This window comes from Mastigoproctus giganteus, chromosome 1 (genome assembly GCF_048544385.1).
Source record: "Mastigoproctus giganteus isolate SK-2022 chromosome 1, ASM4854438v1, whole genome shotgun sequence".
Taxonomy (NCBI): domain Eukaryota; kingdom Metazoa; phylum Arthropoda; class Arachnida; order Uropygi; family Thelyphonidae; genus Mastigoproctus; species Mastigoproctus giganteus.
In genome coordinates, this window is record NC_143575.1 from 83,729,540 (window position 1) to 83,753,213 (window position 23,674).

Here is a 23,674-nt window from a genome sequence, read left to right on the forward strand (position 1 = left end):
ATTGTTACTCCATTGGGAGAGCTATATATCATCTCACTGTACTGCCGTCCAGGAGCACACATCCAACCAGCCATCCAATACCTAAATCAAGTACAAACATAACTTGTGAGTTCCAGGATCCTCGTATCTGCGAACATAAACTGTCATTCGCCACAGTGGCATAGTGAGACTCCCGAACATCGAGGAACCAGGAATAGCCAATATGTGGAAGAATTCCTGGCTAACAGCAACTTCGTTGTCCTAAATCGACCAAACAATCTTCCCACATTTAGCTCCACTCTCTGGGAGGCCACTCTAGATGCAACAATGGCTACCAGATCCCTTGCTGGGCACCTAAATGATTGGAATGTGCAGGAAGACTGGACCTCCTCAGACCACAGGGCTATCAACTTCACGATAAACAGATCGCTTCACCGGGCTCCAACAAACAGCTACAAACTCAACAGATATGCCGTTGACAAGGCCAACTGGAACAACTTTAAAGAAGCCATAATTAGGAACACAGAGAACCTGTCTTCCAATAACCTCCACAACCAAACCCCCGATCAACACCAGTGTGCTGTCACTAACGCCATCCTACAAGCAGCGGACCAGTCGATCCGGAGAAGGGCCCCCGGCCAGGCGCTGTGCTGTGGTGGTCGCAGGAACTTGACCTACTCCTCCTAAGGTTGAACCCCTCAGACAACAATACAGGGAGGCCAGGAATAACTACACTGTGATTATCAGGCAGTGGAAGAAACTGTCCTGGGAGCATCTGGTTTCCACAGTTGGCAATACAGACCCATGGAGCATCATATATAGAATAACCATAAACAAGTTACAAAGGGGAGAGGTCACGCCCTCCACCATCACCCCCACAAGGCACCATGACCAACAACTGGCACGATACCGTCAACAACATTCTCAATGCCACCTTCAAACCCATCAAAGAGGACAACACACCTCAACAGCAACAGCTGTGCCACGCCAACAAAACCTACCAATTGGCCAGAGTGGAACAACCATTCACTCTGCAAGATTTACAAACTGCAGTACAAAAAATAAAAAACAAAAGAATCCCGGGACTGGACATGCTTGAACCAGAACTGGTAAAAAAGGTGGCCGAGTATGCCCTGAACTTGCTGTTAGACTTATATGACCACTGTCTTTGTCAGGGATGGTTCCCCTCAGATTGGAAGGTAGCCAGCATAAAATTAATCATAAAAAACCCGTCAAAGCAGCCACATATACCGGAGACCTATAGTCCTCCTGTCTGTACTCAGCAAAGTCCTGGAACAACTTCTAAGACAGAGGCTTGAAGTACATTACACCGCAGCAAATTTAACAACAGACAAACAATTCTGTTTCAAAATGGGGGAATCCACTCTGGATGCACTAGAATATATCATGAATGCCGTGTCAAACTGCCAACGAAAGTACCTTCTTCTAATCTCTGTGGACTTTGCAGGGGCGTTCGACGCCCTCTGGTGGCAGAGCATCATCGCAAGACTAAGAGCTGCCAACCTGCCAACAAACCTACATGGATGCATTCAGAGCTACCTGAACAATAGGCGGGTCCTAGTGCAGGCTCCCTACTGCAAGGTTGAATGCCAGGTACACAGGGCTGCCTTCAGGGCTCTGTACTAGGTCCCCTCCTATGGAACTACATGCTGGATGAGTTCCTCTCCCTGGAACTGGGGGGCGTGCAATCGCTCGCATACGCAGATGACCTCTCCCTAATCCTCTCTGCTGATTCAAGAGCACAACTGGAAACGCTTGCCAACTCAGCACTTTCTACACTAAGAGAGTGGACTGAAACTCATCACCTTAATATCTCTGCCACCAAAACCCAATCTATCCTACTACAGGGATATCTAACTCCTACCAGACCACTGCAGATAAAAATCTACAACAGAACGATCAAGTTGGCCACAGAACTCAAGTACCTAGGAGTTATCCTGGACCGAAATTTATGGTTTACACCCCACTTAAAATACATCCAGAAGAAAATGAAAAACTACGCTGCCATGCTTGCCAGGATTACTCATCGCGACTGGGGGCTGAAAAGAATAATCCTAGCAATACTTTACAAAGCAGCCATCATCCCTGCAATTGCATATGCTTCTGATGTCTGGCACCATAAAGCCTCTACGGTGGTAAATCTTCGGCTACTCAACATCATTCACCGACAGATTTTATTAACTCTCACCAGAGCTTGCAGCACCGTATTTACTCATGCGCTGCAAGTACTCACTGGGACCCTCCCCCTTGATCTTTAAGTGATTCGCCTAGACATGTTACAGCAGCTTAGATGCGGAAATCCAACTACCTTCCAGGATCACACCACAGACCCAACTGCAAATCGGACAGTGGAGAAGAAAAGACTCCAGATCTATTTGCGATCAATATGGCAGCAGCACTGGACGACATCCACAAAAGGGGAAGTCACACGGAGGTTCCTCCCTGATTTACAACAAATCCACAGTATCCAGCATGGCTTTGCCCTGGATTGTACAGCACGTATCTCCTAACAGGACATGGAGCGATCCGCCACAAATTACACCTTTCTGGACTCGAAAACAACCCAATATGTGCATGTGGCTCTGTGGAGACCTGGGGCCACCAGACGTATGACCGCGAACTTTATGAAGATCTTCGTTTTGGGATTAAGGCGCACTTGAATTAATCATCCAAGTGCACCTTAATCCCAAAAACCAGGAACACTACTTACTGGAAGATGAAGCCTCATATATAGCATTCACCAAGTTTGCCCAGAACCTGTATGCCAGACGATTGATCATTCCTCTGCCCTTGCAAACTTTGAATAGACGTTTCTCAGAGACCCCCAACCAGACGTCAGGTTTCACTGCTTGATCCTTCATGCAGGACAAAATTGGAACTCTTCTGAGAAGTGACAAAACTCCACTTCCCAGAACATTGACTACCGGATGGGACAACAGTCCCACGAATGACTCCCAACTATGACATTTTGCACAACCTATTCAGCTAAACCAACAATGGATCACCTCTGCTGAGCATCAAGTTTTTCTGGATGGTGCAGACATGACCCTGCGGTCTGGTTTGCTTCCACCCATGCACACAAGCCACATTGGCAACCTGAGCCGGCTCCCTTGTCTGGCTCACTGTCTCACCTCTTCCTGGCAGGGTGGGGAGGGGACAGTTTGCTGTCCCCTTCCCACCATATTTCTTCCCTCTGGTGGGACATGGGTATGGCCCACTGTAAACTGGAGTTGCCTTCCCTTTCGGCTCCATATTTCTGTCTATCTCCCCCCAGTCTTCAGCCTTCACCCCCCTCTATATGACAGCAACGTGAACACGCCCCACACAATCTAAAATCACCAATCGAAATTAATTTTGCCCAACATTTTGACTTCTCCTAGCGCTTCCTGCGATGCGTATGCGATTTTTTTTTTTTTTTTTTTTTATAGGTCCTAGTCACTGAAATCTCAGGAAATTAGATGACAGGACCTGATACAGAGTGAACTATATACTAGTGAACAACGGTACAAGGCATCACACATATACAAAGTCCATACACTTTTAAATCTCTGGCTTTTCCAGTCAACCGGTTCACCCACAATGTAAACTACGCAGAGGTGGGAGAAACCCCCTGGTGCCGATTGACCCCTAAACACACTTTACTACAAAGAATAAAGTTATTGATGAAATAGAGGGAAAAATTTCAACCTCGGCTGAAGCAATCCAGGTACTGGATATCATGCAGTATTATAATGAACGAATGACAGGTGTTCCAATTTATGTTAAAACTATCAATGAAATTATATCCATCTTGTGAAGGGTAAGGAAAAAAGAAAGTAATCAAAAATAACTGATTACATATTCTTCTACTTTAATTGATTTTACTAAATTATTATTACAGTTTATGCATTTCTTTTGAATATAGGGCTGGCAGAAAAATCTTCGATAAGCCTGGTATGCAGGGCATATGAGCGTCGATATCTGGGGGTGCCGAAATTCAAAATTTTTATTATAATAATATTAGCATTAGCATTAGTAGAGGCATATGATGCAAGAAAGCAAGCTTATGCAGCATCAGCCAAAAAAAAAAAAAAAAACACTTCCATTTCACCCCTCTGTTTGTTCTCACCCCTCTGTTAAATTTATTTAGGCTATCAACTTCCACAACAAGGGATGGAAGTCTGTTCCACCAACCAACTACCCGCTGGCTAAAGGCAAATTTCCGCACATCTATCCTACATCTGTCTTTCCTCAATCTGAATTTATGCCCTCTCAGGTGATTATTCTGAGCGAGAGGAACAATCCCATCAGCATCGAGCATGCTCAAACCATTCAAGGTTTTATACACCTCTATCAGATCACCTCACCGGTGCCTAGTCTCCAGACTGTAATTTGCAAAATTTAAGCCTTTCTTCGTAAGAGCAACCCTTTGTCCCATTCACTAATCTTGTTGCCCTTCTCTGTACTCGTTCCAGCAGCTCTACATCCTTCTTGAAATGAGGCCTCCAGACCTGTATACAGTACTCAAGGTGTGGCTCAACCATTGCCTTATACAAGGGAATAATCACCTACTTATCCCTGCTAAAAAAATTCCTGTATATCATTGACAAGACACCATGAGCTACTCTTGCAGCCAGTCTGCACTGCTCTGAGAACTTCATATCTGCTTGCACAAATACCCCCAGGTCCTTTTCATTCTCTACCACTGTCAGTGTAGTACCACAGAGTTGATATGTTGCTCTGGAGTTGCTGTTTCTCATATGTAGTACTTTACATTTGTAAATGTTAAACTTCATTTGCTACCTCTCAGCCAATCTACTCAACCTTTCCAGATCCTTTTGCAGCAGCATAGTCAGTAGTGTCCTTAACAACCCTGCCAACCTTCGTATCATCTGCAAACTTGGACGTTAAGCTTGATATACCATCATCAATATCATTTATAAATACAGAAAACAACAATGGACCCAACACTGAACCCTGAGGGACTCCACTAATAACATTAGTCCACAGCAGTGTCCATTGATTACCACTCTCTGTCTTCTCACCCCTCAACCATCCCTTTATCCATAGCAGCAATTTGCCTCCAATGCCACACTGCTCCAATTTGTGCAGCAGTCTTCCATGTGCAACAGTATCAAAAGCCTTTCTAAGATCCAAATATATAATATCAAAGTTATTCCCTGCATCCAGTTCTTTTGTGACAGCATCCTAGTATCCAATCAAATTGGTCAGGCAAGACTTTCCCTTAACAAAACCATGCTGTGTCTGAGCTATAACTGAAGTCTTGTCTAGATTATCCTGCAGTGCTTCTTTAACCGGTGCCTCCATTAATTTTCCTGGAACAGAAGTTAAACTCACAGGTCTATAATTACTTGTGTCAGCCTTTGATCCTCCTTTGTGAATTGGGGTCACATTTGCACATCTCCAGTCTATGGGTACCTTCCCTGAGTCCAAAGAAGCTCTCATAATTATGGCTAAGGGTTTGCTTACTTCCTTTGCTGCCTCTAAAATAACTGGATAGATCCCATCCACCCCATGTGCCTTTTTTATGTTTATCCTCAACAATTTCTCCTCCACTTTCCTCTCAGTTATTACAAAATCATCTAGCTCACAGCCAGACTTTACTTCACCTCTGGCATTCCCCTTATTGAATAACTCCTCATGTGTGAATGTAGATGCAAAATACTCATTTAGTTTTTTAGCCACCTGAGCAGAATCCTCAACTGTTGAACCATCAATATCCAGTGGACCAATCTGATTCATCCCTTGCCTTCTAGAGTTTACACAGGTACAGAACTCTTTTCTGTTTTTCTTTGCATCCTTTGCCAAGGAATTCTCATAACCTGCCTTTGCCTGCCTAATCTCCTTAGTGACTTGGTTACAGACCAGCTTATATCTATCATAGGCTTCCATGTCACCCATTAATTTATATGTATCCCAAGGAAATTTTCTTCTCTGCCATATGTCTCATTAGTTCATCTGACATCCATTTAGGCCTAAACCTTGAACAATATTTCTTAGTTGGTATGTAAAGCCTAGTAGCTTCCAAGATAAGTTCTTTGAATGCTTCCCATTTTGAGTTTGCTGTTGGTAACATCATCAGTTGGTCCCACGGTATAGAATTTAAACTGTCTCAGACCATCGTAGTCGCCTTTACGAAAGCAAAAACCCTTCCCTTTACCTCTGATGGTAGTTACCTCTTTGAGTAAATCCCACTTCAGCACACTGTGATCACTGCCACTTACTGGTTCCTTTATCTGTAGATTCTTAATACATGAAGAATCACTACTGATAATCAGATCAAGAGTATAACTCCATCTAGTTGCCTCCCGAACATGCTGATGTAGAAAACAATCCTTTTTGTACACATTGTACTCCCCAAATTTCAGTTCTGCATTCCTTATATCTGTGTGACACACGTCTCTGATATCCCAACAATATCTGCCTTTGATGTTTTGAGCAATACCTCAAATTCATCAAATTTATTTACCAAACTCCTAGCATTGGTGTACACGCAAGTATATATGCACCTGTTCCTATTCTTAGCTACCCTAAAACAACCCATGTGTTTACTTGTACCGCAATGACTCCCAGCAGTCTCTGAAATATCCTGCATCTTGTTTTCCAGTCTGCTGCTCATTCCAATAGAAGCAGTGCAAGAATCACTTTCACCTCTGCCAGTGGCTACTGTTAATCTATTAGTCCTTGTATCCCCACAAGCTAGCTGTTTTCCGACCCACGTAACACTGCCTCGATAGCATCAGCAAATATTCTTGCACTCTTTCTATTTAAGTGTATCCCATCCCAGTAGAAGCAGTCTCTCCTGTTAACAAGTACAGACCAGGCTGAAAATATTCTACCCCTTGAGCTTTGCACAATCTTTCCATGGCCGAATTGATCGACAAGGCTCTCATCATATATTGACTCCTATCCTGTCTGGGTAGAATTGCAGACACTTTCAAATTCAATGCTAATTCATGGCTTTTTTTTCAACAGTGACCTGTACTTGTTAAGTAATTCTGCCGGTCTCCTACTCTTAATATCATTAGTGCCAATGTGTATAACTATATCACCTTTTGTGCCCTTAAAAGATGATATCTGCTCTACAACATCATCAACCTTTGCCTCTGGCAGACATACCCTTGTCCTGTTCCACCTATCCTTTTTACATTTTTACAAAGCATGTTCCCCGTTTCCCTGACAATAGTCACCAACAACTACTAGTTCCTGTGCGACCAGTGCATTCTGCCTTGGGGGTTGCCGCTGTGTTGCGTGATGACCAAGTGCAAGCTCTGGCGTTGATGTGGGCAGCTGAGAGCTTGATGGGTCCTCAATTTAGATCCTTTGAGGGCATCCACCCTGTCCTTCAAGCTCTCATATAGGCCCATAACAACGCTGAGTTGTTGCCTGATCTCCTTACATCGCGCGCGCGCACACACAAAGACATCCCCCATGGCAATATCATGTCCTATACCCAATTGTTCCACAAACATCATGCAAGCAGTGCATTTTAAAAGGCTGTGATTCAGAGGGCAACTGCCCCCCTCAGTTCTCCTCTAAGCCACAGCACTCCCATTAGCTTGAGCCTTTTGCTTTGCTGCTCTGGTCTGAGTCATGATTTTGATTTAATTTCAATAAAATTTCAATTTCAGTACAAAATTATAACCCTCTTGTATCCCAACACAGTTATAATGCTATATATATATTTCAGTATCGAGTATTATCTACGAGTTCCATTTATATAACTTCTGTATCAAGTTATGTATGAATTAATTATGTTACGTTTGTAATCTAAGTCGTTATATGTATTTATTTAAAAAGTACAATTTAATTGACAATGAAGTTTAATAAGATTAATAGATTTTACTGATTAATTGACAATATTATATTATATACTATACTAAGCTTATGCTATCTAGCTCGGGATATAACATATCGTATAACAATGGCGGCAAGTTACGAACAGTAAATCTACGAATACTTAAGTATTAATTAACTTCCAAATCTCGCTGTCTCAATTCAGAATAAACTAAGGATCTTGACTAGGTCTATAAGCTACTTATAGAAAACAATTTGATATAACAATTCGTCAATAAAGCGGCTAAATATGGCTAAAAAACTTCTCGTTCAGCGGACTGCAACTTGTAACATGTGGATTTGATACCCTTACCGATACTAAGTAATAAAATAATAAAAAATCTCTATCTAAGTTAAACTTTAAACTAAGTATCGTAACTAGGAATATAAAGCTACTCTAGAAAATAAGTTAATATGCCAATTTAAGCTAATAAAACAGAAAAAACTTCTCTATTCCAGGAGCAGTAAAAAACTTCGCCTGCACAAGGCTACTCTCCAATTTATCATTATATTTAATAATAAAGGCATCTCAGTTAAAGTCAGTAAATAATGACTTTAATCTCAATATAGAAACAAACTATTATTGAATTGTATAGCGAAATAGCACCCTATGTCTATTCACAGCTTAGTGAATAGACATAGGGTGCTATTTTTATTATGTGTGTGCACATTTTTAATATTAGTTTCCTCTGTAAATAGCTTTCAATAAAAAACTTGCAATCAATAAAAATCTGTTTTTTAGAAATTAAATATTTACTTATAATTCATGAATACTTTTTAAAAACACACACTATTTATTTTCATTTGGGAAAATGTTATTCTGTTCATTAATAAATTTATTGATTAAGCACTAATTTGATAACTCAAAATTCAGGAATATGTTTTAAAAATCACACTTTATATTTTCAGTTGGGAAAATATTATTTTGTTCATTAAGCACTATTAAAATAATTAATTTAAAAAATTGTGTTAAAATCACATTCTAATACTAAATTTTCAGTCTTATAAGTAAATGTCTCACTAGCCCAGTGGTTAGGGCACCTATCTGTAAAGTATGCAGACCTCAGTTTGAATCCCACCAAAATTACTTTTATGAAAAAATCTTGTGGCACCATCCACTAGCTAAATTTAGAGGATCATGGGAGACAAAATAAGTTTAAATTGTTACCAAACAAGGTGCTCCTAGTGGTGATGGCAACAATTAAAATCAGTTCAAATAGCCAGAAGCCCTACTACAATATTAAAGCACGTAAAGTGAGAATGTAACTGACGTAAATAAAATTAATAAAAAATTAATTATTTCTATTTATTCAAAATTGTAGTATTCATTATAATCTTCAAGGGCAGCAATACACTTCTACATAGGGGCAACAAAACCATAGTGCTGGCCCTGTTTCTATATGACATTAATGTTTGTGAATATCATTCTAATTTGTTCCTGATTATTATTCAATGTGGTATTTTGCTTTGCAGTAATTATTCTTTGTAGTTCACAATAAATTATTAATACTATGCTATAAGGATATTTTCGAACTTAATACATTTATGTCAGCTTCACCTGAGAGAGAATTAAAAAAAAATATTTTTTTGAAGGTGGAATTTCCTTCAAATTATCCAAGTTGCACTGTGTTTGTGTGTTTATTATTTTTTTTCCCCTATTAGTTTTTTAAAAATCAAAGTTGGGTTAGAATCCAATTCTTCATCTTAATTTCTTTATTCACACATCAGAGGATTTTCAGGTATATAGCTCTCAGCAAATGGCAAGTTCCTGTTATTTTGGTGAGAACAGAGTAAGCATTTAAATGCAGATCATCTAGGATACTACAACAGATGTACTTGCAAATACAATAGGTCTTCTAGAATCACAAGACCAAACCTCAAAAGTTGAATGCTGTTACACAAACCAACATTAGGGAACAACATTTATAACAGAAGGTTTCAACAAAAGATTCACTGAAAATAAAGAGGGGGGAGTTTCTCAGCAGGGAGAGTTTGGAATCCCACCTCCAGGGGATTGATTAACACACAGAGAGAGAGAGAGAGAGAGAGAGAGAGAGAGAGAGCATCTTAACATTCTACTTGAATAATGGACATCAATAAGCACCATTTCATTATGATGGCTTCCAATAATAGTTGTAATTCTAATTGTGGTAGCCAGATGGCCAACCACAGAGATTCTTTAAGATTGAAAGATGTGAAAATTAGAGAATATATTTAATTTATTTCTATAAGCAAACATTTCTTTACATTCATTTTGTATTCAAATGATTGAGAAAATGACTAAAAAAAAAAAAAAAAAAAAAAAAGGAAGCTTAATCTAGTTTGATTTTATTGGGGTGGCATTTTCTATGATACTGATAAAATATCCTAGAAGATGATCTTAAAAAAATAGTTAACATTTTTTGTCCAAATGATTTCCTAGGATCAATTAACTTTAATTTGCCCAGGTGTGCAAATTTTAATAATTTAATTATGGTAAGTAGCACAGTACTCACTTCTATTGGACCAACTGTGGAACACAACTTGATCAATTGACTTTCACTGGTAGATGCAGAGAGATTTTCTATAACAACTGACTGTGTCTTTAAAGATGGTGCCTTCTGTATTGTAAAAAACAAGCCTATTATAATTAATCTGAATTGCATATTCTATGAATATTCAACATAATTACAGGAGAGAAAACATATTTTTACAATTGCAAAAGCATAGTTATTACTTTTAGGTGCAAGCCCCTGTCTCTCTCTCTCTCTGTGCAGCCCCTGTCTCTCTCTCTCTCTCTCTCTCTCTCTCTCTCTCTCTCTCTTATCATTTGTATTATTTCTATACAAGGTATGCTCATGGCCCAAATTTCAAGCTGTTTTGGTTGAAAAACCTGAAATAACTGGAGAGTACGTCTTACTGCTGCATACTTACTGTCATTATCATTATATCACCTGTTATTGAATTAAAGCAGCGTGGGATAGAATGGACATATTTCCCTAAAGGCCCAAGCATGAGTGTTGTGTTAGTACACTTTTCTAAGGAAGAATGCTATCAGCTTTGCAAAATAAAAGTAAACTTCCCAGCAGAAGATCCTATTGCATCAGGAAATATTTTCTAGTCCATCTATTATATAATTGGTTGGTTCTTTGTCACCAAACTCCATGACAAGTGGGTATTACTGATTTACAACAATCCTGACTGACAGCTAGTCAATGAAAGTACATCTTTTGCTGTTTAACATAATACATTCATATACACATGTAACATCAGCATTTTGTGGTTCTTTTAACGAATATAATTACGAAACTACAATTTAGTGAAAAATAATTTGACTTCACTGAAGAAAGATAAAGGCAAATTGCATAACACTACAATAATATAGCAAGTATTTGTATTTAAAACAGCAGAGACATCAAGACAAGCTATATATATATATTTTAGTTTGATTGCTTAGATTACTTAAATTTTTGGTATCTATTTTCTATAGGGTATTAAGGTGTATACTGAACAGGAGATTTATTTAGTGTTTTTAGTCTAACCTATTCCTAGGGGTCTGTGGTGGTGTTCAAATTATATAATATCTAATGAAGTTAGTTATAATTATATTTATTTAGCTTTAATTAATATTAATCAATACTAACTAACATTCCCTTACCTGGTCATCTATCCGCTACTTCATCTGGGGCTTTGAGCGGATCGATAGCCAGTTTTAAAGGAATGTCTCATAATTACCCGTTTCTGTTAACTCCTTATCAGTTTTGCCTCAGTAGTGAGATTATTTTGCTCTTTTAGATTATTTAATTCATTGAATAAGGATAGTATTATGTCAATTTGTCTTTCAGTTTAATTTTAATTTTTGAAAATTTTTTTATTCTTAACTTCGGATTCGGCAAACTGGTAGAGGAGAAACAAAGCCCAACGGGTAATTATCGGAATAATTGAGTGGAGCTATACTTATCTGTCCGGTGGTGGTCTTTCGGTAAATGAGGGGTCCCTATTCATTGTTTGTTTTATCACTGGTTTGGTTTTGAGTGCGCAGTCGCATCTATTGTTGCTTGATATTGTTGTAGGGTGATATTTTTGCAAGTCATCCGATGAGTGGGCTGAGTACTGGGAGGGGGGGGTTCCGTTTTAACTCTGTGGTGAAAATTAATTTGAAAATAACATGATTTGGTTGTTATTTACATGAGTTGGTTTGCTATCCCTTTTGGACTGGGCCGGTATAGTTTTTCTAAGGCATAACAGCCCGTTTTGTCCTCGGGGATAGCTGTTTACATATTTACAGCCTCCTGTAAAGTGAATGTTACCTTGCGTCTCGTTACACACAAATTAATTTTTTTTTTTTTTTTTTTTATTTTGATGGGTGGGTTAATGTAGGAAGCCGGATTATAGTGCGGTCAGAGGACGAGCCTCCTCTGAGCGTAAGAAATCCGGACCTTAATTTAGGTACTTTTGATATTGCTTTGTGATTTAGACATTTGATTTTTGTTATTAATAAGTGTGGCCGCTTTTATGTGGTGTTTGCTATAATTGTAGGGTATATTGTTTATTGTGAGTGTTTTTATCAGTTTGTTAATTGCTTCTGTTGTGTTCTCTGCATTACTGCATATTTTTATTATTCTGGTTGTTTGGTTTCTAATTGTGTTTCCGTATATGTGTTTTGCAATGTTGCTATCCCAGTGGATGAGCTTTATAGCTGGGACGTTGAAGTGGTCTCTTTTGTCATAATGTTTAGTTTCGATTTTGTTATTGTTGATAGTGATCTGGCTGTCGAGGTAATATGCTTGTAAGTTGCTGTTTTGGCTGGTCCGTTCTATGCTGAGGTCGGTGGGGTATATTACTTGGGCTAGTGTTTCAAAACCGTCGTGGTTGATGACTAGGACGTCATCGATATATCTAAATATGTTGATTTCTTCTGTTATGTTATTTTCAAAGTGGTGTAAGTATTGGTTGGCAATCGCACTGGAGCAGCACGATCCCATGGCTATTCCTCTGGTCTGTAAGTAGATTCTGTTTCCCATCTTTACGTAGTTATTTTTGACGTTGAGATTGACTAAATCGTTCCAGTATTGTTTGTTACAATTTAAACTATTTTGGTGGTTTTGAAAGTAGACTAAAAGGACTTTAATTAAATTGTCATGTGATATGCTGGTGAATAGGTTTTGGAAGTCATAGGTGTATAGGCTTCTTATCTTATTGTTTTTGTTTTGGATGTAGTCTAGGTATGTTTTGTCGCTGGTGATTATTTTGGTGCTAGTTATTTCATTGAATATAATTTTAAGTTTGTCTTTCAATAGGTTACTGGAAACTTTTGTATAACTGGTTTTACCTGCTGTTATGAACCTTTTGCCGGTGGGTATTTTGTGGAATTTTGGGATCCAGTAAATGAATGGGTATTTTGTGATTTCTAATTTCAGTTTTAGTTTTTTGTGTAGTGCTATAATCTTCTTATTGATGCTGTTAGGTGTGGATACTATTTGTTTATATGTTTCACTGTTGTCCATTTCTTCTTTAATAATCTCTATGTAAAACATTTTGCATATTATGCTAAAATTGTTGCTAGCCTTGTGTGTGTTCGTTATAACGAATTTCTTCTGCAGTTCTTTCGCCTTGTGTTTAATGACATTCAAATTGTATTGTTTGACTTGATTCTTTATTGTTAAGACCCCTTGGATTTTGTTCATGATTTTTTCCGTGGTAATGTTTATCCATATTTGGAATGCCTCTATGGGTGTGTTAAATTTGTGTGCAGTTTTGAATGCGAATTGCAGTAAATCCTTGTATATGGATTTACGTGTGCTGAATAAATTGGTTGGGCTATTGGGTCTGAATTTTGTTCCTTTTTCCATTATTTCTTTAAGTGTGTGGATTTACTGCAGTTCGCATTCAAAACTGCACACAAATTTAACACACCCATAGAGGCATTCCAAATATGGATAAACATTACCACGGAAAAAATCATGAACAAAATCCAAGGGGTCTTAACAATAAAGAATCAAGTCAAACAATACAATTTGAAAGTCATTAAACACAAGGCGAAAGAACTGCAGAAGAAATTCGTTATAACGAACACACACAAGGCTAGCAACAATTTTAGCATAATATGCAAAAAGTTTTACATAGAGATTATTAAAGAAGAAATGGACAACAGTGAAACATATAAACAAATAGTATCCACACCTAACAGCATCAATAAGAAGATTATAGCACTACACAAAAAACTAAAACTGAAATTAGAAATCACAAAATACCCATTCATTTACTGGATCCCAAAATTCCACAAAATACCCACTGGCAAAAGGTTCATAACAGCAGGTAAAACCAGTTATACAAAAGTTTCCAGTAACCTACTGAAAGACAAACTTAAAATTATATTCAATGAAATAACTAGCACCAAAATAATCACCAGCAACAAAACATACCTAGACTACATCCAAAACAAAAACAATAAGATAAGAAGCCTATACACCTATGACTTCCAAAACCTATTCACCAGCATATCACATGACAATTTAATTAAAGTCCTTTTAGTCTACTTTCAAAACCACCAAAATAGTTTAAATTGTAACAAACAATACTGGAACGATTTAGTCAATCTCAACGTCAAAAATAACTACGTAAAGATGGGAAACAGAATCTACTTACAGACCAGAGGAATAGCCATGGGATCGTGCTGCTCCAGTGCGATTGCCAACCTATACTTACACCACTTTGAAAATAACATAACAGAAGAAATCAACATATTTAGATATATCGATGACGTCCTAGTCATCAACCACGACGGTTTTGAAACACTAGCCAAAGTAATATACCCCACCGACCTCAGCATAGAACGGACCAACCAAAACAGCAACTTACAAGCATATTACCTCGACAGCCAGATCACTATCAACAATAACAAAATCGAAACTAAACATTATGACAAAAGAGACCACTTCAACGTCCCAGCTATAAAGCTCATCCACTGGGATAGCAACATTGCAAAACACATATACGGAAACACAATTAGAAACCAAACAACCAGAATAATAAAAATATGCAGTAATGCAGAGAACACAACAGAAGCAATTAACAAACTGATAAAAACACTCACAATAAACAATATACCCTACAATTATAGCAAACACCACATAAAAGCGGCCACACTTATTAATAACAAAAATCAAATGTCTAAATCACAAAGCAATATCAAAAGTACCTAAATTAAGGTCCGGATTTCTTACGCTCAGAGGAGGCTCGTCCTCTGACCGCACTATAATCCGCTTCCTACATTAACCCACCCATCAAAATAAAAAAAAATTAATTTGTGTGTAACGAGACGCAAGGTAAAGTTCACTTTACAGGAGGCTGTAAATATGTAAATAGCTATCCCCGAGGACAAAATGGGCTGTTATGCCTTAGAAAAGCTATACCGGCCCAGTCCAAAAGGGATAGCAAACCAACTCATGTAAATAACAACCAAATCATGTAAATAACAAAAAATAACGCTTGTAAATAACATACAACCAAATCACGTTATTTTCAAATTAATTTTCACCACGGAGTTAAAACGGAACCCCCCCAGTACTCAGCCCCCACCCCGGCTGACGTAGGAATCAGCCCACTCATCGGATGACTTGCAAAAATATCACCCTACAACAATATCAAGCAACAATAGATGCGACTGCGCACTCAAAACCAAACCAGTGATAAAACAAACAATGAATAGGGCTAACCCCTCATTTACCGAAAGACCACCACCGGACAGATAAGTATAGATCCACTCGATTATTCCGATAATTACCCGTTGGGCTTTGTTTATCCTCTACCAGTTTGCCGAATCCGAAGTTTAGAATAAAAAATTTTCAAAAATTAAAATTAAACTGAAAGACAAATTGACATAAAACTATCCTTATTCAATGAATTAAATAATCTAAAAGAGCAAAATAATCTTACTACTAAGACAAAACTGATAAGGAGTTAACAGAAACGGGTAATTATGAGACATTCCTTTAAAACTGGCTATCGATCCGCTCAAAGCCCCAGATGAAGTAGCGGATAGATGACCAGGTAAGGGAATGTTAGTTAGTATTGATTAATATTAATTAAAGTTAAATAAATATAATTATAACTAATTTCATTAGATATTATATAATTTGAACACCACCACAGACCCCTAGGAATAGGTTAGACTAAAAACGCTAACTAAATCTCCTGTTCAGTATACACCTTAATACCCTATAGAAAATAGATACCAAAAATTTAAGTAATCTAAGCAATCAAACTAAAATATATCAAGCACGTATAATAGTCCAATTGCCACATGGCAATGACATTAACGTAGCAAGTGACAAATTAAAAACAATCTATTAGACACTAACTAAAATAATAAAAACACAAAATATATATATATATATATATATATCACATATGGTCAAGTATAAGAGAGTGATTGATTGTTTATGATGTCTTATAGCATAGTAAGAGGAAGCACAAAATCTCTCCCAGAGCAGTTTGATATTTTACAGTGACTTCACTCAAAAGAAGCTGGAACACAATGTTGGCAAGTCTGCTAATTGTGATATTAAAAAAAAATAAATAAATAAAATAATAAATATATATTTTTTGTTTAATTCATCTACAGACCAAGGATCAATAAACACAAAATGTTTATTGATTGAAATGAATATCAATGTCCATGATTGAACTGAAATCGAACACCCACATGTTTCCTATCACCAGCACGACGACCTATTCAATCAAATCAAAAAACATTCCATTGACTCAAGCTGTTATTACTGATAACACAAAGTCAATTTTTGAAGATCTTAAGAAAAGGGAGGGTGGTGATGAGACATTTTTAGGTAGCAAGGGATGGTTCATGAGATTTAAATCTTGAAGTAAGTGCCACTGCGTGAAATTAAGTGGCAAGGTGGCAAAATTCAGATGCTGAGGCAACTGTAGCATTTCCCACAGTGGTTCAAGCCTTTGTAGAGGAGGATAATTATCCTCCTGATCTCATTTTTAGTGTTGAAAAGACTGAGCTTAAGTGGAAGAAATTGCCATCACGAACCTTCATTGCCCATGAAGAGCAGTCCGCACCATCTTTCAAGGCAGCAAAAATAGGATAATGCTTCAGCTGGGCGCAAATGTCTCTGGCACTTTAAAATCAATGTTAGTGTACCATTCACAGACACCACATGCTCTCAAAGGCCTAAACAAAGTCACGTTGCCAATCTACTGTAAATGGAACAGGACAGCTTGCATGATACAAGAAATCTTCTTGGATTTCTTGTATCACACAAACTATTTTTGCCCTACTGTCCTCTGTTTTCGTCAAGAGAATGAGTTACCAGCCAAGGCTCTTCTTCTCCTCTTGGACAATGTCCATGGTCATCCTGCAAACCTTGTTGAAACCGGAATATCTCTGGATGTCAATGTTGTTTACATGTCACCAAACAGCACTTCAGATTTGCAACCAATTGACCGGGAGGTAATAACAATTTTTAAAATCCATTACCTCTGCCAAATCTTCATGAAATGGTGAAAGCTTTGGACAGGTCAGACAAAACTATCACGGATTATTGGCGCACATTTGACATTTTGAAGGGCATTAATAACATCAACACAGCTTGGGAGGAAGTGCCAGTGAACTGTTTGAATGGAGTGTGGTGCAACTTCTCCCACAATTTATGCACGACTCCACAGGATTAGAGCTAGTGGAAAACACTGTTGATAACATTAGTAAGCTGGTGCAAGAGGTGGGATTGGACAAAGTTATGGCTGAAGATGCAACAGAACTGTTGGATAGTCATGGACAGCAGCTTTCCAATGAAGACTTGGAAGAATTGGCTAAAGAACTAAGCCAACAGGAGCAGGGGAAAGAAAGAGATGAAGAGCCTCCTCTAAAATCTATGAATACAAGCAATCTACAGCACATCCTTTCAGCCATGGAGATCCTCACTTGATGAGCTTTGTGAGATTGACCACGAGAAGGAGCAAAGTGCAAAAGTTCAAAGAGCATAATTGTATTCATTAGCCCTTACTGAGATTCTCAAAGAAAGAAATCTCGACAGTCAACACTGCATGCTTTCTTGCAAAAAAGGGAAGATCCTCAACCAGGGACTTCATCAGAGAAGTAAAACCTCTGTATTATGCCACTGTAAAAAAAAGATCAATGCAGAAGCCTTAACTGCTGCCTACAAAAACTTTCGGTGTGGGCTTTGCACGTATCAAAGTGAATGTACAAAATTTAATTTTTTTTAATTGAAAATTTAATCTTCAACCATATAGGAAACATAAATTTTCAGAATCTTCCCTTCATTCTTATTTACTTATTACAATGGTGAAGGGAAAGCAACCAACGGTGGCAGGGCTAGGAAATGAAACAAAATTCATTTAGAAATGATGATGATTAAGAAGTCAAAAGCAGGACAAAGTTTGTCATCTATTGCACGGGAATTAGGTCTCGCTGCTTCAACAGTGAATACTATTTTAAAGGACAGTGTGCATATAAAAGAACATGTTAAAGGATTAACGCATTTAAGATCAACAGTGATCACAAAACAGCATTCAGGTGCTATATTGAAGATGGAAAAGCTATTAATAATATGGATGGAAAATCAGATTCAGAAGCAACTGCCCCCTGAGTCCAATGGCCATTCAAGCAAAAGCAAGATGTATTTATGAAGATAAGGATAAGTTTATGAGTATAAGTATGGTGAAACCCAAGCCAAGTTTGTGGCAAGCAACAAGCATACTGGTTTCCAAAACATTAAGGTATGCGGTGATGTTGCCAGTGCCGATTCTGCAGCTGCAGAGGAATTTTGTGATGTGTTGGAAAAAACCCCTTCTAAATCTCCACAGCCCTTAACTTCCGCACTGGCATGCTTATCAGCTAGAGAGTTAATTCTGGCAATGATGCTCGAAAGGTAAAACTTGCTGACGTTATGCCTGTCCCTTCTTTCCTTTTGTAATTTTGTACGCTCATTTAAATTTTCCTGCGCATGAGATAAAAAAAATTGAATAAATAATTCTATTTACATGTTTGTTGAACATTTATTTTTTGCTTCAATCAAATTCAGCACGCATAGTTGCGAGTGTTGCATAAGCATTTAGGAAAATTTCGACTTACGTAGATTTCAGCGGAACTTAACCCTTAACGTAAGTCGGGGAGTGTGTGTGTGTGTGTGTACACACACACACACACTCCCCAAAGTTTCGTTAAGGGTTAAGTTCCGTGTGTGTGTGTGTGTGTGTGTACACACACACACACACACGAAGTTTCTTCCACGGGTTACCATGCACGCCTCACATCTCCGACGCATGGACATCCGAACATTCTGGAATACTCCAGGCAAATTTCTTCGGCAGCTACTGCGATTCTTGCAACCAGCTCCTCAGCATTGTCAACATGGGTGTCATAAACTAGCGATTTCATATGACCCCAGAAATAAAAATCAAGACATGATAGGTCGGGTGACCGAGCAGGCCAACGCACGGGACCACCACGTCCGATCCACTGTTGACCAAATGTGACATCCAGGTAGTTACGAACATCTCTGCTATAATGGGCAGGGGCTCCATCGTGTTGGAACCACATTGTCTGTTGCGTCGATGCAGAAATCTGTTCATCTCTCAAAAGTTGTGGCAATACTTGCTGTAGAAAGATCAAGTAGATAGGTCCGGTTAGACGACACGGTAATAGGTAAGGTCCGATGAGGTGATCTCCCATAATACCGGCCCATACATTGACCGAAAATTGAATCTGTGCTGCACGACGTCGTATTGCATGCGGGTTCTCGACCGCCCAGATATGGTCGTTATGCGTGTTGAAAATTCCTTCCCTTGTGAAGGATGCCTCATCGGAAAACAACACTTCAGCAGGAAAAAGGGGATTTGTAGCACATTTTCCAAGGTACCACTGTGCGAAAGCAAAACGAGGTGCATAATCCTCCGGTTGCTGTGTCTGGACACGCTGCCTGGAGTATTCCAGAATGTTCGGATGTCCATGCGTCGGAGATGTGAGGCGTGCATTGTAGCCCGTGGAAGAAACTTCGAACACTTACTTTAATCCATGTACCTTTTGCTTCTTTTCATGTATTATTAAAACGATTTCTCACTTACGGTCTCTTTTCTTTATGGGTGTTGTCAGGATGTACCCTACCCCTAAGAGGGGTAGGGTACATCCTGACAACTCGAAATCATATAGCAATGTGGGGTCGGAAATGCTTTCCTGAAGCGGTGTTGTACACAGAAGCACCATAAAGAAAAGAGACCGTAAGTGAGAAATCGTTTTAATAATACATGAAAAGAAGCAAAAGGTACATGGATTAAAGTAAGTGTTCGAAGTTTCTTCCACGGGCTACAATGCACGCCTCACATCTCCGATGCATGGACATCCGAACATTCTGGAATACTCCAGGCGAATTTCTTCGGCAGCTACTGCGATTCTTGCAACCAGCTCCTCAGCATTGTCAACAGGGGTGTCATAAACTAGCGATTTCATATGACCCCAGAAATAAAAATCAAGACATGATAGGTCGGGTGACCGAGCAGGCCAACACACGGGACCACCACGTCCGATCCACTGTTGACCAAATGTGACATCCAAGTAGTTACGAACATCTCCGCAATAATGGGCAGGGGCTCCATCGTGTTGGAACCACATTGTCTGTTGCGTCGATGCAGAAATCTGTTCATCTCTCAAAAGTTGTGGCAATACGTGCTGCAGAAAGATCAAGTAGATAGGTCCAGTTACACCTATCTACTTGATAATCCATGTACCTTTTGCTTCTTTTCATGTATTATATTAAAACGATTTCTCACTTACGGTCTCTTTTCTTTATGGTGCTTCTGTGTACAACACCGCTTCAGGAAAGCATTTCCGACCCCACATTGCTATATGATTTCGAGTTGTCAGGATGTACCCTACCTCTCTTAGAAGTTCTGAAACGTTTAACTGAAACACCCTGTATATATATTAGTGATAAAAGAGAAAAGAAAGTTAAAATGACAGTAACTGTAACTAATATTTATGGGTCAATGCAGTTGCAAGCAATCATGCAATACACCCATAATGTCTATAAAATATTAAGGATAAGGATCAATAAAATAATAATACTATCAGGGACTTAAGAAAATGCAAAAAAAAAAAATTATTGCTTTTTACCGACAATATAACACACACACACACACACACACACACACACACACACACACACACACACACACACACACACACACACACACACACACACACACACACACACACACACACACGGGTATATTTTCACAAATAATATTACAGATATTTGCGTATATAATAAATTCCAAGTAGTAGTAGTAGTAGTGGCATGTGATGCAAAAAAGCAAGTGTATGAGCTTATGCAGCATCAGCCAAAAAAAAAAAAAAAAAAAAATCACACGATTCACCCCAAATGCCTGTCCAGTTCCTCCTTAAATTTATTTAACCTATAACTTCCACAATGACAGATGGAAGTTTGTTCCAGCAATTGACCACACGATGGCTAAAGGCAAATTTCCACACATCTATTCTACATCTGTCTTTTCTTGATTTGAATTTATGCTCCCTTAGGTTTGTAATCTGAACAAGTGGAAGGATCCCATCAGAATTCAGTGTGCTCAACCCATTCAAGGCCTTATACAACTCAATCAGATCACCACGCGGGTGCCTAGTCTCCAGCCACTGCAATTTGCAGAACTTAAGCCTCTCTTGGTAAGAGGATCCCTTCATTCCCCTCACCAATCTTGTTGCCCTTCTCTGTAACCGCTCAAGCAAATCTACATCCTTCCTAAAATGAGGCCTCCAGACCTGTATGCAGTACAGGTCTGGATACAGGTCTGTATGCAGTACGCAAGGCGTGGCCTGACCATTGCCTTATACAGAGGGACAATCACCTCCTTTTCCCTGCTAGCAAAATTCCTATATATCATTGACAAAACCCCATGACCTGCCCTAGCAGCCTGTCTGCATTGCTCAGAAAACTTCATATCTGACTGCACAATTACTCCCAGGCCTTTTTATTTTCTACCACTTTAAGTGTAGTACCACACAGTTGGTACGTTTCTCTGGGGTTACTTCTACCCATATGCAGTACTTTGCATTTGTCAAGGTTAAACTTCAGTTGCCACTTCTTAGCCCATCTGCCCAAATTTTCTAGATCCTGTTGCAGTAGCACACCGCCATTACTATCATTAACAACCCTGCCAAACTTTGTATCATCTGCAAACTTTGACACTAAGCCTGATATACTTTCATCAATATCACTGATAAATATACAAAACAAAAGTGGACTCGACACTGAACCCTGTGGGACTCCACTAATAATATCAGTCCACGAAGAGCAGCACCCATTGATTACCACCCTCTGTCTTCTCCCACTCAACCATCCTTTTATCCGTTGTAGCAACTTACCCTTAATACCATTCTGCTCCAATTTGTACAATAGTCTTCCATGCGCAACAGTGTCAAAAGCTTTCCTGAAATCCAAATATATCACATTAAAATTATTTTTTGCATCCAGTTCCTTTGTAATCACATCATAATATCCTATCAAATTTGTTAGACAAGACTTTCCCTTAACAAACCCATGCTGTGTCTGAATTATTGCTGCAGTCTTGTCTAGATGATCTTGCAATGCATCTTTAACCAGTGACTCCATTATTTTACCCGGAACAGAAGTTAAAATAACTGGTCTGTAATTACTCGTGTCACCTTTCGATCCCCCTTTGTGAATTGGGGATACATTTGCACATCTCCAGTCCATGAGAGACCTCCCCTGAGTCCAAGGATGATCTCATAATTATGGTTAAGGGTTTGCTTAGTTGCTTTGCCACCTCCTTTAATATAACTGGATAGATCTCATCCACCCCAGGTGCCTTTCTTATGTTTAACTTCAACAAGTTCTCTTCCACTTTGTTTTCAGTTATTACAAAATCATTAAGCACCCTGCTACAATTTGATAACCTTCTGCCATTTTCAAACCTTAATAACTCCTCATGTGTGAATGTAGATGCAAAATACTCATTCGGTTTGTTTGCTCTCTGAGCAGAATCAACAGTCGAACCATTGATATCAAGTGGACCAATCAGATTCATCCCCTTCCTTTTAGAGTTTATACAAGTAAAGAAATCCTTGCTGTTTTTCTTAGCATCCTTTGCCAAAGATTTCTCGTAATCTGCCTTCGCCTACCTAACCTCCTTTATGACCTGATTACAGACTAGCTTATATCTGCCATAGGCTTCTATGGTCGCTTGATAATTTATATGCATCCCATGCAATTTTTCTTCTCTGTCACGAGTCTCATTAGTTCATTTGATAACCATTTAGGCTTAAACCTTGAACAATATTTCTTAATAGGTATGAAACTTTTAGTAGCTTCCACGATTAATTCCTTGAATGCTTCCCACTTAGAATTTACTGTTGGTAACATCGTCAGTTGATCCCACTGTACAGAATTTAAAAACTATCTGAGACCACTGTACTCACCTTTAAGGAAGCAAAAACCCTTCGCTTCACCCCTGATGGTAATTATATCTTTAAGTAAATCCCACATCAGTACACTGTGATCACTGCCACCTAGTGGTTCCTTTATCTGCAAATTCTTAATACAAGAATGATCACTGCTGATAACCAGATCAAGAGTATTACCCTCTCTGGTTGCCTCTCAAACATGCTGCTGCAGAAAACAATCATCCAATTGTTTGTTGTTTGCTATTTGATTTTTAGGAGCATTAGCAACTAAGGCCATATTGCTCTGGGATATGCGGTGGTCATTCCCTGAACCTTCCGCATTCTCCGTATTTGGTGGTCACGGCTCGAACCCCGGTCTAATCAAGAAGCATGTGCTATATC

General features: G+C 38.8%; 1 protein-coding gene across 1 annotated transcript in view; it reads right to left on the minus strand.

The window, feature by feature from the left end:
- LOC150090948 (uncharacterized) overlaps positions 1–23,674 on the minus strand; it is a 385,861-nt gene that overhangs the window by 17,612 nt on the left and 344,575 nt on the right. The window contains exon 19 of the mRNA XM_090378546.1: positions 10,332–10,436. Coding sequence (XP_090234672.1) covers positions 10,332–10,436 — 105 coding nt within the window. The remainder of the gene's footprint in view (positions 1–10,331; positions 10,437–23,674) is intronic.